Source organism: Lottia gigantea, assembly GCF_000327385.1.
Source record: "Lottia gigantea unplaced genomic scaffold LOTGIsca_150, whole genome shotgun sequence".
NCBI lineage: Eukaryota > Metazoa > Mollusca > Gastropoda > Lottiidae > Lottia > Lottia gigantea.
This window is the reverse complement of record NW_008707798.1, coordinates 114776-131124: the sequence shown is the minus strand read 5'-3', so window position 1 is coordinate 131124 and position 16349 is coordinate 114776. Positions and strand designations below refer to the sequence as shown.

The following is a 16349-nucleotide window of genomic DNA, read 5'->3' as shown; positions in this document are numbered from 1 at the left end:
TTATTTCATTATGCAGTATCTTGCATTAAATACTGGCTATTCAACTATCTACATATATACAATATATTACAGGTAGCAGTATCTACATCAGTGGCAATCGATGGGCCATTATTAACTATCTCAGATAATATGTTTGTACACAACAATTCTAAACATGGTAGACGGGCTAGGCGATTAGATCCTACTGAAGGAGGTGAGTCTTTACAATGATTATTGTCTTAGTTAGTCTTCGTTTCTCACATTTACGACCAAAGTTGTCTCCCTTTGCTGCAAGTACATATCAATAATTTGAGCCTGTCTATTCTATACTTACATATATGCCACTCATGTGTATGTCAATGTATTTTGCAAACACAGAATCGTCATTTGTGTGTGTTTTATGTTTTAATCAGTTCGTTTCCAATTATTCATTATTATTAAACAAAAAAATTCAAATGCGGACACCGCGACGGTCGTGATAAAACCTGAGAAACAACAATTTCAATATGTTCACTTTCGGTGTATGTTTAGTGACTTATTTTAGATATTTCAAACTTTTAGTATTCAGTCTTAGTGTCATCTAGTCTTACTCATGACAATTGGGTCGCCATTTTGGATTAGTTTCCTTAATTATAATCACAATACAAGTCTATCAAAAAGCGCGGGAAGCCAGCTGTTAAGAAGAAATATGTCGTCTGCCCATCTGTTAACTTTACTTTGAATAACATCTGGATTCGCGTGTATTTGAAGTGTGCATACTCTTAATATTTTTTGCCTTTCTTGGAAAGAGATGAAAATTCATTTCTTCGCTCGATTTATTGATTTAAATTGAACTAGCCTATTCGGTTTATCTTGAGTGACATTACCAAAAAATTAATTCAAATTGATATCTACCATCCATGACTTCAGATTCAAACTTATAAATTTGTTGACATCAAATTATATTAAAACATATTTTATGTTCAAATTTATGATTGGAAATGAAGACAATGTGTCAATTAAAGTTGATTTTAATTATTATTATCTTCATTTGTTCCACAATTAATGGACACTGCACGACTCATTTCAAACACTCAATTTCTTCTGGAGAGAATATTTATAGGTTGACGGATTGAACAACTAACTCGCCTTAAGACGAAAGCAGTCGTAGATTTGTAGTGGAAATACATTATCGTTGACGTGTCTCTGGAAGACAGTTCGACGATTTCATTAAAATTTCAGTGCGCTAATTAATACTATAGGCACGACCATCTGGGACTTTATTAAAAGCTTTCCACAGACGACATAAAACGACTTCTGAATGATCCACAATATTTACACTGTGTTAAAAATGTCGCGCCTGAATAGCCTGATCTTGTTCGTTTTGCACCCTATCTTTAGCCACTCTGTTTGTAATTCAACAACTGTGCTGTTTGTTTATAGTTATATTTGGACATACAACATAACCTTACAAACGTTTGAATTAAGTTCTTCTCAGTTTTGAGTTAATAGAAAATTGATGACTATTATTATCTTTTTAATTGACTTTTGAAAAATATTGTTCTTTTATTCATCTGTATTGCGCATTATGGTCTATTTCTTTCTTTCTCTATAAGGTCGATAAAATCAAATGACTTATATCTGTTGCATGCTAGTCTTCTATTGAAACATTGTTCTTGTATTTTAATTAGATATGCATGGTTGCTAATAGTAATAAATAATTGACTTGTGCTATTTGATTGGTAACCATGCCACTTGGTTTTCAATGTTCAATCACTCGAATATTTTATCTTAAACTCAGGGATACATTTATCCACTCTTATCCACCTTTCAAATTTGATTGATACAATAATGAGGCATATAATTTTTCTTCTGAAAGTACAATTTGAATACGATACATGCCGAATTTCATAAGTCTGGAAAATCTGGACAAATTTGTTACATTGATTAAAACCTTTATGGTTATTTTTGTTAGGTTATCCAGCAACTACCCTGTATTCAGACCCAGTGTATTCAAAAATTCAAAATACAAACAGAAACCAAGATGGTTGGTACAACGACATTTTGTTTCTTTTCTTTTTTTTATTATTTTAATAGTGTTGACAGTTATTTTTTCTTGAAACAAATTTTAACTGCTTTAAATGATGTTTTTGTGTGCTTTTCCCCAGTCTTGCGTTTGTGTAATCTAGAACTGCTTTGTTAATGCAAATTTGAATCTGGAATTAAATTTGCATGTATTGTGTTTTATTTTAGCAAATTCAATGGCAAACATCAAGATATTTATTTACAATATAACTCTTGAATTTTATCAATATATCGTATATAGGTTTTATATTTCCAGCAACTCCTTGTATTAAAGCTATTTGCCCTAGTGAAGGATGGACTAGTGGTGGTACAACTGTCATTATAATTGGTGATAACTTCTTTGATGGTTTACAATTGGTGTTTGGTACCATGTTAGTCTGGAGTGAGGTAAGTTATATGTCAAATTGAAATATTTGAAGAATATTCAATGTTTTGGGGATTTCATGTCTATGTCAATTTATCAGCTTCAGGACTTCATCGGCTGTACTTCAAAATATTACATCAATATGAATAATATGCAATTTTATTTAAAAACTTTAACGACCCCTTCAATAACCTCTTTGTTAATAACTTTGACCCTTTTATTCCGCCCAATATGGAGGGTTAAGGAAGGAATAATAGATTCCATTTAGAATGTATAACCAATAGAAAATCGGTACTTTGATGTGACTACAAAGTGTTAATCTTTTATATTGTGTTGAATGATTGGTTGTTGAGACCAGCGTATTAATACCGGTAATACGTGTAATTAGACAAGAGTCAAATATCCGCCGGATTACCGCTCAATTATATCTTTCACCATGCACGCGTTAGTGGAATATAACACCTTGAAAATATCAATTTATGGCAATCTGTAATGGTCTGGATGATTGGACTACTGTATATATTTGAAGAATCGTTCAGATATTGATTATTTTCTAATATAAAGGTGTACATCGAAACAGAAAAAAGTGTGGATTTGTTTCTGTTTAGATGAGATTTCTAACTTGAGATCATGTTTCAATTGTAATTACAAGCTAAAAGCTTTCCATCAATTTCAAAATATCCCGCCTTTGTTTCATGATTAAATCTGCGATAAACGAAAGATAATTTTAAGCCTTGGAACTATAACTTCGGTTAATACCAGAACCACGCCTATACCAACTGTTAGATGCAGTCTTGATTTTCTCGTCTCTTTCCTTGTTCAGTAAATGGCAAGCATTATCGAGAAAATTTTAATGAGGATGTTAAAATTTAGAAATCTGTAGTACTAATTAATTCAGTATTGCATCTCAAGCTTCTGTACCTTATCTGTTTGATTAATATTGGTATGAATGTGGAAAAGTCTGAGGGTTAGGAACTAAAAGGAAGATGTAGAAATTACGAGTTATAATACTGAGCTCACAAAACTTCCCCAAAATTTTAAATTTGAATCATAACTAATCCCTTACTTTTCACTTTCAAATAAAATTTGCTGATTGTTGAGAACGGTTATTTAAAGTTATTTAATTGAGCGAACTATGCTTCGTTTGTTTACTTGTGTGTCCCAGTGGAGGAGTATTATGAGATAGATAAGTGAAATGATGACAAGACAATCAGTAATTGTAAAGTCTTCAGAGAATTAAATCTCGTGTATTGTGTATATTTTTCTTGTCCCAGGACGCTAGAAATTGTTGCTATTCTAATTAATTAGCAGTAAATACGAAACTATTACAAATAGCTCATTTCTTGAGTGATATCTGGCACCGTGCTGAGATCTGATAAGATTTGTTATTTTTAAAATTCAATATTGTTATTATTCTTGTCTATTTGTTATTTTCGATGGTGTCATCAGCATTATTTAAAATTAATTAGTTCTATACACTGATTAGCCAATATGTTAATGTTGTTTTTCAGTTGCTGACGTCTCATGCAATACGTGTACAGACGCCACCTCGCCATATCCCTGGTGTTGTAGAGGTCACATTGTCATATAAATCAAAACAGTTCTGTAAGGGTGCTCCAGGTCGATTTGTATATACAGGTAAGTTGAATTTTCTGATACTCCCTGAATTGAAGTTATCCCGTCACACTATTCAAACAAGTTACGAACAACCTTTGTTATTTTTAAAATTTAAAATACTTTTACGTGTATCTCCTGATTTTAATCAGTTATATTATACTGTAATACTTTTGGAGTTTTGATTCATTGTGAATCAGTTTTGATAAAACCTACTTCTAATTTGCGAAATCATTTGATATTTGGTACATATTCCTATAAGACTGTATATCAGCATTAGTCAATAAGGTATATACACCAATTTTGATAAAAAAAGGAAACCAGTATTACTACACCGTCATTAAGGGAAGCCTAAAGAATAAAGAGAAAAGAAAAAAGTAGAATTTTCAAAGGTTATTTAATATAAAACATGTTTATTTCATTATCTTTACAGCTTGAATACAATAATCATTTTTATCATAAAAATATTTGGAGAAAGATACATTTCATTTTCAAAACAAGATTACATGAGAAATCTCGTCAATTTTCTGTTTATAATGCAACTAGAGATTCAGTGTGAATATATCCCATGCCATGCTATGACGTGAAACATGTGATTCCCCTCCCCCTTTATAACACGTGCTGAAAATACGATCACATCATGTTTTATACCAACAATGAAATGTTAGCAAATCAACCAAAAAACAAAAGCGACATTCTTGATACATTTTCACGTTGTTTGTTATTAATGGCAACAATCGAGTTCGCGTTACAAACATACTTTAAACAGCTTGTATTCAGGAGAAAACGAAACAAATTATTTTCAAAGAAATTCCACAAATTAAATAATCATGTTCTGAAAATGCTGTCGCTGCGGACATACTTATATTTCCAAACAACTTGATCGATTTATATTTAATACCAAAACTGTGTTAACAAATGTCTGATTACATATAAACTAGTACAGTTTTTTTGAAGTGTTCTATTGTTTCAAGACACGTATTTGATGGTTTAAATCTGTTGTTTCTATATCAATCTGATTATATCGATCAGTACAAAACTGACAAAATACATTAAGCGTTTTTCCACAAACTGTCATCTTCATTTTCATCAACTCCACTTCTCACCAATAGTTAGACGTTATATTGGCAATATTCTACCAATAACAGACACGGTGAAACTATTAAACCAAACGATCACCGTTTGGAAATAATTAAGCACGAAATCTCGTGCCATTCACGGATATGAAGGAGTTTATCGCGCGCTGGGAATGTCTTCTGAAACTGACAAATAAGTCACATGATCAAGTATTATTTCCAAGCTCTGATTTTGTTGAAGAATAAGATTGAACTAATCAGGAGATAAAACTGGGGAATGCAGATAAAGCTTATAAGATTGTAAAGGATAATACGGCTTTATAGAACGTTTATGATACTAAAACTCTGAATAATTTTCAGGCGTTGTACAATGTACAGAATTACATAGAGTTATTTTTGTTGTTTCAGCTTTAACTGAACCTACAATAGATTATGGTTTCCAGAGATTAATGAAATTAGTTCCAAGACATCCAGGTGATCCTGAAAAATTACCAAAGGTGAGCCCTGTTTCCAATGATTTTGTTGCAGGAAACAATTCGTTTTCTGTAACTCAATAAAACAGAGGGACAGATTCTGTTCAATGCGTCTAGGATTTAACAAAGAAAGAAGAATTCGTAATTATTATGATTCAACACTTCATCTTCAATTTCTCGTGTTTTTCAGGAAATCATATTGAAGCGGGCAGCAGATTTAGCGGAAGCGTTATATTCCATGCCTAGAAACCACAATCAGTTATCACTACCTGCACCCCGTTCACCGGCCATGAATAACACGTCACCAATGTCAGGATTCAATGCCTACCCTAGCCAGTTAGCTGTCAGTGTAGGCAGTGTGGCAGATACAGCTTCCGGTCAGTGGGAAGAAGGTTGGTGTCTGAAACGAACCTCCAGAAGTTACTTTCCCAGCTTCAGTTTCTTTCTGTTAAAATTCATTTTACCATGCAAAATCTCCAATTGTACACCATTTACCTTGAGTTAATAATGTCTAAAATTATCCAAAATCCTACAGAATATTTTGAATAAGCTGATCGTGTCATCGTTTGATAGATTATCTCCCTTCCCTAAGTAACTGCTGGAAAAATTGGTTTAATATTTTCTTTTTTACATTTTATATCTCTATTCTCTCTAACAAAGTAATTGAATATTTGGAAAAAAATAAAAGTATCCTATTGTGATATAATAACTATTATCTAAAGATATGTATTTGCTACAATCTTGCCATTATTAAATAAATGATATTGCAAGATTACAAATGATATATATTTCTTGTTTTGTAATAACCAAAACAATTTCCAAGAAATAATTTCCAATAAAATATTTTAATAATTCGATATTGCAAATTTCTGTGGCTACAATATTACATTATGTATGTTTGTAGGTTACAATAGAAGTCAAAGTTCAAGTGTTTCTCCTAGAGGATATGGCTCTAATGGTTCAACACCTCATAGTAATGGTAGTTATACTAGTACACCAGCCATGAATGGTTATCATCATGGGGGTGGAGCACTTGGGAATATGGGTAAGCGAACTTCCATTCTAAACCCCGAACTTTTATAAGCTAACAGTTCTTAAATGTTAATCAGATTAAATCTTTGTTCAAACGTAGGAACGTAACATTGACAGGATGATTGTGAAATTATTATTTCTAATCTATTATGCATGTCATAGAAACAATATAACCTAGAAATAGTTGTAATAATTTTAACAGAAACAATATTGAAATCGCCATTTACTCGTGTGATTCAGCTCTAACAATTTATTTAGTAAAATAATAACAAGTGAATGAATACAATGTTATTTTCAATCAAATCATTACAATAGAAGCAATTACAGTCAATAGGAGCTAGTTTCAGGCTTATTCAAGTCATACTTGTAATCTTCTAGGAAAGTATTACTGGCAAAGTAAATATATAATACTATAGGTCAATACCGAAACTTTTCTTAATATACAATTGAACAAAAAGCCTTATGTCACCTTTTCAACGTATATTAATTGTCCGTTTCTCTACCATCGTTATAGGCAATTCCTTGTCCAAAACAACTTCTTGGAACTTATCGACCTGAATCTAAAACTGCACCAATAATTCAGGCCGTTACAGCTCTAATCATTTCATCATTTATTTTTCCATTCATCAACCGAGAGAACAAATTACTCAATTTGACGGATGACAGGAATAAAGGAAGAAATAAACAGATAAATAGACGAATAATAGTCTTGGTTATATTGGTCGTATTGATCATATGATTTATTATATTTGCTATGAATTTAATACATGACAATTGGTATTCTCTAACTTTTGGTCTTTATTCCTTTGATATTTTCACCTTGACATCAGAAATATGCTCATGTCTTATGAAGCAGTAACTGAAATGTAGTTTATAAGTCTTGTAGCTTCACTATATGCCATACTAGTATACTATTCATAGTACCCTAGAATGTCAAAGATCCAATATTGGATTTTCATTAGCATGTTTTAATACGTGACAGATGGAAGACGCTTGTGATATTTTGTATTGTTTTGGCTTTTCTGATTCATCCCAGCCATTGTCTAACCGATTTCACCAGACTTTTTCTATTGAACAAATAGCTAATTTAACTTTGAACATTTTGTGCAAGACAAAAAACATGCCTTTCATCAAGACCTCTAAATATATTGATCGTTAACAGAATTGTAGGTCAATATCTAAATTCTAAGTGCTCAAAATGTATTTCATAGCTCTGGTTTGCTACTGCAATGATTTGTTGCTTTTGCTTATATTATATTATACTTCTGGGATTTGTCTTTGTCTCTTACGAGATGTGCATGTTGCAGAAAAGTAGACCGTAAAACTCATTTCATTTTCTTATGGGGTTTGGGGTTTTGCATATGATTTCAATTTCCAACACATCTTCTGAACAGGCCTACATCAATTTTAGAATTTTTAAAAATGTTATAAAACCAATCGAGAAAAGTAATTTCTTGAATGTCAAATGACATGTGAATATTTTTTTTTTTTAGGTTTAGACCACTTTTTACGTGATGAAGCTAGTAGATTAGGAGGTATGTACGTGTTAAGTGTTTTAAATTTTTGCTATATTGTTGTCTTGTTATATTCTAATTATATTGTATACTTTGGCTTTTAGTTACTTTTATTTCTAACAGACTCTTTTTAGATGTATTATTTAATTTTATGTTATATTAATTTTATTTTTAATTTCTTTATTTTTTTTTATTTTTGTACTTAGTTAATGCACCCCATTCGCCGCCTATGCATAATATAGGATCACAGGGATTGGGGTCGTGTACACCAGGAATCTTTTCCTTCTCACCTGCCAATATGATCACAGCCGTCAAACAAAGAAGTGCTTTCGCTCCCGTCTTAAGAGGGGGGAATAGTCCCCCACCAACCTTTCCTGGTATCCAAACTAGCGGTTGGGCACATCCTCTCATACACGTTAGTATTATTTCAACATCCCTTCCATCAAATGCCTTAAAGGTATCCTACTAGAATAGAGCTACATTACATGACGAACGTGATGATGAAAATTTCTGGGTGAAATCACCTGTTCGAAATTCAAATGCACACTGTTAAAATTTCTTGTACGTTTCCTTAAAAAGTTTCTTCTCAACTTTTATTTGGTGGTATATGCGGCCCCGATCTCGATCTTCCCTTTGCTTTTTGTTGGTTAATATTTTCTATTATTATTTCTAGATATTGTTCAAAACTATTTCTTATTGATGTTGCTCAAAATTTTCAAAACAAAAATTTTAGGTTCTCATAACTTAACTGAATTTTCGAATTTTTTTTCAGGAATGACTTCCATCGTAGGTTCACCGTTTACCAGTGTTAATCCATTTGCCTTGCCAACTTGTAACTCACAGGCATACAGTGGTTCTATAGTGTCTCCTGCTAAATGACATGGTCCACGATACGATGTTCAACAAACTACTGTAGAACTTAGGAATCATGATTTGTAAATCATATTCACGTCAAGTGGTGCAGAGTATAAAGTAATTGTGCTGTGCTCGAAGGAAAAAAACTGAGAATTGTTTTAGACTTGAACATTTTTCTCTCTTTTCTGTAAAAGAGTATTTCAGTATTCATGTTGGAACTTTATATAAAAATATATTTAATTGTGATACTCAAAATTCTATCTTGCCAGGAACCATCTCCTAATGTAAATATATAGTATAGATTTCTTCTTAGCTCATATCATCTTGCTCATAACATAGAATCTAGACCAAATCTAGTCAAAGTGCTAACTAGAACAAAGTATGAGTGCTGTAAGGGGAAGTGCTAACATGAACGAGGGATGCATAATAAAAACCAGTCAGCTTGGTCGAAATTCAGAAATATGTTACGTCACATCTACTTACACTAATGACAGTACTTACATTTATAATATACTCAAATAAAGTTGTACTTAATGGAAGTTAAAGAGATAGATTGTATAATAATTCTTAAAAATTAAAAAGAATTATTTCTTATTTGAAATGTTTTTGTTGTTACATGGTGTACAGACTATTTTATCCATTTTTTAATCGTTATTATATTTTATAATTTTATAATTATACCAAATCAAAATACAACTATTATAATGAGTTGCACTTGCATGAGGTTAAGTGAAAATTGTACAGAAACCAAAAAGAGAAAGTTGAACTTTCTAGTCAATAAAGCTAATGATGCTTAATCTAGTCAAATATTTGAAATGCTCATGGTTAAGACCGCTATGATATGTTTATTTTGAAATCGCTTCTGTAGCTGACAACTATACATATATATTTTTTTCTTTCAATTTTATTGTCTGATTTCATATGTCATTGGGGTGGTTATTTAAATGCAACATATGTCTAACCATTTGTTATATCCTCATTTGCAATATATCATTTTCTTATATTCTAAAAATACTCATTAATATGTACATAATTATAAAGTGTGTTATTTCATAAATATTCATAAGATAGAAGACAATGAAGCCATGTATTTTTAACGTGACGTCGTTGTTTAAGAGGCGTTGTGCAATATTCAAAATAACCAATTAATTTTTTGTCTACTGTTTTAATCATTTAAATATTCTGTCTCAAAATATTTATTATATTAAATAAAAAAGTTGTTTTTATATTAAAAAAGTATGAGATTATGATATATGCTTTACTTTCTTTTTATTCTGCTTCTGTTTGAGCTGTTGAAGATAGTCAATGAATGCCATGTCGTGTGGAATGATGGAAATTTTATCAAGATTTCGATTTCTGTATTTTGAGGGATCATTTACAATACACAGCCTGTAGCACGTCGATTCGTTGTTCCATCAGAACGAATTGACATTCTTTCCTTGTCAGTCCCCTCTCCCGACCTACAGGTGAAAGGGTAACTGATCTCAGCTTACATCGGGACCGAAACACAGCCGTTGGAGGTTCATCTTAGGCACGTTACGGAAGTACTGAGCAATAATAACTAGAAAGTTGCTCTTGGCATTGAATGCGACGTCTCTCGTACTATACATGAGAATGTTTATAGTCCCAGTCTATAGAAAACATGATTATAGAGCATAATGAACATGTTCACAGAAAATAACCAAAAGACCACAGATCAATCTCTCGGATGGGTCACGAGCTGTTGAAATGAATCCGACATCTAACCTTTTAGATAGCCGATATTCCAGTTATAGAGCTGGAAACAGTATTACCTCCTTGGACTTCACCATAAATGACATTTACTTATCTGATCATTCTTACAAGTTTACAACGACATTCCAGTTACAAAACAGACATGAATTTTGTTAAATGAACTTCAAGAGCCACTGACACAGAACTAAATTTTAATCACGTTGGAATATGATTTTACTGTAATTCAGAAATGAAAACAATCTAACTTCAGAAAACTGTCATTGACCAAAACACAGTTCTCTGTGTAGCTGTAAGTATCTATAGATTTATGGGGGTCAAGACTTCGTCAGTGGGGGTGGAATTATTCAATCATGGTGCGGACTATTTTGTGATTCGTTCATTAACAATGCCTTTGTCGATTAACTGTTTTCAGTTTTGTATGAAAAGATTGTTACGACATTTTTAAGGTATTTAATATGTGTGAATGTTTTCTAATCACAATATAGCATTTGTATCAGTTCAATCCCTTGAACTCTATTGAAATTCGATAAATATATTTTCATCAGTTATGTCCCTTGATATCTTGGCTACTGAATAAACCAATAAGTCAGAACTGGGATATTTTGACTACATAATTAACTACTACAAACAGCTGGAGTATCTTTAATGACTAAATAAACTGGAGTATCTTGGCTACAGAATTAACTACTTAAATAGCTAAACGATTGGAAATTCTTGGCTTCAGAATAAACCAATAAGTCAGAACTGAGATATCTTGGCTACAGAATTAGCTACTGAGTCAGAACTGGGATATCTTGGCCACAAAATTAACTACCGAGTCAGAACTGGGATATCTTGGCTACAGAATTATCTACTGAGTTAGAACTGGGATATCCTGACTACAGAATTAACTACTGAGTCAGAACTGGGATATCTTGGCTACAACATTAACTACTGAGTCAGAACTGGGATATCTTTGCTACAGAATTATCTACTGAGTTAGAACTGGGATATCTTGGCTACAGCAATAACTACTGAGTCAGAAGTGGGATATCTTGGCTACAGAATTAACTACTGAGTTAGAACTGGGATATCTTGGCTACAGAATTATCTACTGAGTTAGAACTGGGATATCCTGACTACAGAATTAACTACTGGGTAAGAACTGGGATATCTTGGCTACAACATTAACTACTGAGTCAGAACTGGGATATCTTGGCCACAGAATTATCTACTGAGTTAGACCTGGGATATCCTGACTACAGAATTAACTACTGAGTCAGAACTGGGATATCTTGGCTACAGAATTATCTACTGAGTTAGAACTGGGATATCCTGACTACAGAATTAACTACTGAGTTAGAACTGTGATATCCTGACTACAGAATTAACTACTGAGTCAGAACTGGGATATCTTGGCTACAGAATTATCTACTGAGTTAGAACTGGGATATCCTGACTACAGAATTAACTACTGAGTCAGAACTGGGATATCCTGACTACAGAATTAACTACTGAGTCAGAACTGGGATATCTTGGCTACAGAATTATCTACTGAGTTAGAACTGGGTTATCCTGACTACAGAATTAACTACTGAGTCAGAACTGGGATATCCTGACTACAGAATTAACTACTAAAAAGGAGCTGGAGAACCTTAATTACAAAATTAACGACTAAAAAAATGGAGTATCTTTAAGAATTAACTACTGAATAAAGACTGAGATATCTTGGATACATAATAAACTACTGAGTCAGAACTTGGATTACAAAATTAACTCCTAAAATATAGCTGAAGTATCTTGGCTACACAATTCATTAAGGGGTTACGGCCGGGATGTCTATAAATAAACTGGAATACGCCGTCATGAAGCATTTAATTTTCTTATACTGTGAAAATACATCATGCAATAATGCCAAAGAACGAAGAAGCATCAGAATAATATACCTTGTAAGGACTGATAGCATCAAGTAATCTACTTTAGGCCTCTACTTGGAGTGTGATATTCTCATTAATTTTATATCATAATCCAGACTGTCCAGCACTCATTGACGAAAAATCGGGGATAATTTATGTTTAAACATTTTAGAACATAAATAGGGCTAAATTGGCAATTTGTATAGCTAAATCCGGGCAGTTTTACACATTTAAATTGATTAATTTTGCACACTTGCGCCAGGATTCAGAGTGGGGATCTTCCACAACCTAAGAAAATTTTAAAATGACGTTTTATTCGCTTGCATCTTAGCCCATTCCAAACAGCATTCCTGTTTCCTTGATTTCAACTGCCTTTAAGGAATTTCAGTAAAACTAAGAAAATGTAGGAATTTTAGGGCCACTGGACAGCCTGTTGATCCCTAATTTCAACTCTTTGATTTTATGAATGGCTATTGTGAAAGAAATGTTTCGGTACTATGTACCGTAACATCCATCTTAAAATAAAACGACAATCAAACCAGTTGTGAATAGTCATTGGCCTGATAAATAACACTGACCACTACCTCTACCAGAAATCATCAACTATTCAAAGCCTTAATCAAGTTTACTTTAATATCTTAAGTGCGATTCACCTTTCATGAAAACAGGTGTATAGGTTTTATACCTGGGGGTAATTTTGAAATTTCTGGGGGGTAATGGGGAGTTTTGAAGCATTCAGTTTGTGGACATTTTTAATTAATTTATATAGGAAGACACGTGATACTTACGTATTGATGTTAAACATCTAGTGACGTCATAATACAATAAGTGGCTCGAGAAGGCATTATCAAATACGTTGTTTATCTCAATGGTCGCCGACTGAATTGAATGCGTTTGTGGATATGAGTAACACCCCTTTGCCAGAAAACGGCTCTTCTAGTATAGTATGATTGGGTATATTGGGCCCGAGCCCAATGCAGGGTTCAATTTAGTTTGAAAAATTTGATGAACAATTTATCACACTAAATTTCGGCTTTGGCTAATCAGGTTATAAAATTACCGTATATTTCTAGAGGAGCCTAAATATTCTCACGAAATATATATAATTAGTTTTGATACGCAGATCATCGTGTTAAGCTTTTTGGCTCATCATAAGAGGTAGTCTAATTGCTCGCATTAGAGGTCATTTGGAATCACTTCCTGCGATGCGATTCTGCCTCAATTTCATTAAAACTGAGCAATATAAGACGTAGTAAAGAGTTTCATGAGGCAACGTGATGCAAAGTGAGTTTGAGTCGACAATTCTCAAGGTAAGATTACATATATTATAGTAGCAGGTTAGTTACAAATTATATTGCGGTGTGTCAATCCATTCATAATTTGCAGGTACCACAGGCATCGGACGAAGAATTGGATATTCTACATAGAAGACTAACGTAATTCAGTTACACATTGTGTCTCTAATACCTGGGAATTATCCTGAGGCTGGTGACACCAATGCAAATTAAAAGTCTAGTTCACTGGTTGATGAACTGAATGATTTTTGGAGGCACGAGTTGCGCCCATTATTTAATTATTATTTATTGTTTAACAAAAAAAAAAAAAAAAAACTAAAACAGCAAAAAAGAGAATCGCTCGGTATTTTAAATATCGTAAAAACCCTACATTACCTCGCGTCTTGAAAGAGGAGTGATACTTTGAAATTCGATTTTCGCAGTTTATTAGAAACAAAAATTAGACCTTTCGGGTCAAAATTGGCCAAGGTCAAAAAGGGGTGTTCAGCCTGTAAAATCTTGCTTCTCAGGTAAAGTTAAGACCAAAGCTTTAACAGGCTGCCATTCAAAAATTTTCAGAAATGTAAAGTTACAACTAGCCTACTGGGCACACAGATTTGAAATTGGTACGCTTCAAATTTCAAGTTCCTAGCGTGCATAATCTGCATGTCAAGTTTTCTACTCTCTAAAAAAACCAACTTTGAGCTACCTCAAAGCCGATTTTATCGATAATTCGAAAAATATTCGATTTTCTGTTTTCGACTGATTATATACGCAAGATCAGTTAAACTTTCACTAAAAACAAAAATTATACCTCTCGGATCAAAAATGGCGAAGTTGTTACTTTTATGTTTTATTACTTCACCATCTGAAAGTTTCTTATATATTATTTTCAGTTTTTGCCGATGGTTTAAAGGGAATTACATGAACCTCAGACGTCCTATTGAAGATTGGAATGGTGAAAATTGACCCTTTCAGTGTTCCCAATACATATGTGAAGTTAAAAAAAAAACTTTGGACAATCTCTTTAATATGGAACAAATGATGTGAAAAAATTTGTAGTCATAATCATATTGCATTTTTAATGAAAAAAGACGTTAAACTCCAACACTTGAATTGTTGCTTCTGAATGCGTTAGACAATATTTACATTATGCATTTGTAAGTAACAAGCCATATTGAAATGTGCTGTGATCAATGGAGATATTATATTATTTTTTTAAAAACAGAAGAATAAATGAGATTAAAGCTGCTGTTTTGTAAGTGTAGCCTATAGCCATCACTCGTTTGCCATGATTATGATAACTGTGAAAATATATATTTTTTCAAAAACTTGTAATATTTTATGTCGAATTCTGGTATTCTTTTATTTTTAATAAAACAAATAATAAGAAAACTGTTTTGTCTTCTAATAGTGCCATAAAATTTTGTTATACTTTCACTATACTAAAATCGTGATAGATTTTTTCACCGCTTTCCTAGATTCCTTGAACATTTTCTTTTTTTTTTCAATCTGTCGTTAGTCCGTCAATCATTGCAGTGACATAGTGGCGAATTCATTGGCATAGTGGCGAACTCATTGACGGAGTGGACAATTCACTGACGTAGTGGTGAACTCATTGACGGAGTGGCGAACTCAATGACTTAGTGGCGAACCCATTGATGGAGTGGTGAACTCATATATGTTGTTAAGTATGAAGCAATCCAGGGCTGAATACCTAATTTATTGGCATTCAGTTTTAGCATTCCTTTAGGTTGAATTGAAAGCCCCCGGACTTTATTGATATCTGTCATTGGAGCCAGTCCATGAATACCTCTTCCGTCTTTCTGCTAAGGATTCCGCCACCCCATCAAACGGCCCGTCACTCCGTATGACGGAGTGACGAACTCACTGACGTAGTGGCGAACTCACTGACGTCATTCGTCGATGCTACCTTACAAAATTACGGGGCTCTACGTAAATAACAAAGCGAAACAATACAGGATTAAGTTTCGAAAGTTTCGGTACTATTAACGGGCTTGAGGAAACCATCGACTTACTGACGGACATCAGTGCTGCTCTGATGCATTCCTTTAGTTTATCGAAATGGCTGAATTATACTGACATAATCAATGCTTTTTTTTTGTTTTCTTTTGTAATTATTGGTGTTTCGTATTCTGTAAGGTAGCATCGACGGATGACGGATGAAATGTTTTCCCCTATCTAGGGCTTCCTCATACGTCAGTACGTCAGTAAGTACGCCACTCCGTCAATGAGTTCGCCACTCCGTCAATGAGTTCGCCACTCCGTCAATGAGTCCTTCGACCGTCAATGGTTTAGTTAACCCGACAATGTTATCAAAGTTTTGTTTGATTCATTCTTTGATTATTTTTACATTTTAGGTGAGTTTTTTTCCATTGACATCAGACAGTCATAAAATTGCCCCAACCTTTCATTGGAGCCAGTCCGTTAACACAGCGCTTCTTCATGCGTCNC

At 33.2% G+C, this 16349-nt stretch overlaps 1 protein-coding gene across 1 annotated transcript in view; it reads left to right on the top strand.

The window, feature by feature from the left end:
* Nucleotides 1–8585, top strand: part of LOTGIDRAFT_225788 (hypothetical protein) — a gene marked incomplete at its 3' end in the record, with an annotated part of 28225 nt that extends 19640 nt beyond the window's left edge. Inside the window, exons 8-15 of the mRNA XM_009050622.1 lie at nucleotides 73–197; nucleotides 227–273; nucleotides 2300–2430; nucleotides 3919–4045; nucleotides 5506–5594; nucleotides 5761–5989; nucleotides 6475–6615; nucleotides 8323–8585. Of these exons, the coding sequence (XP_009048870.1) occupies nucleotides 73–197; nucleotides 227–273; nucleotides 2300–2430; nucleotides 3919–4045; nucleotides 5506–5594; nucleotides 5761–5989; nucleotides 6475–6615; nucleotides 8323–8585 (1152 nt within the window). The remainder of the gene's footprint in view (nucleotides 1–72; nucleotides 198–226; nucleotides 274–2299; nucleotides 2431–3918; nucleotides 4046–5505; nucleotides 5595–5760; nucleotides 5990–6474; nucleotides 6616–8322) is intronic.
* Nucleotides 8586–16349: the final 7764 nt, after the last annotated feature.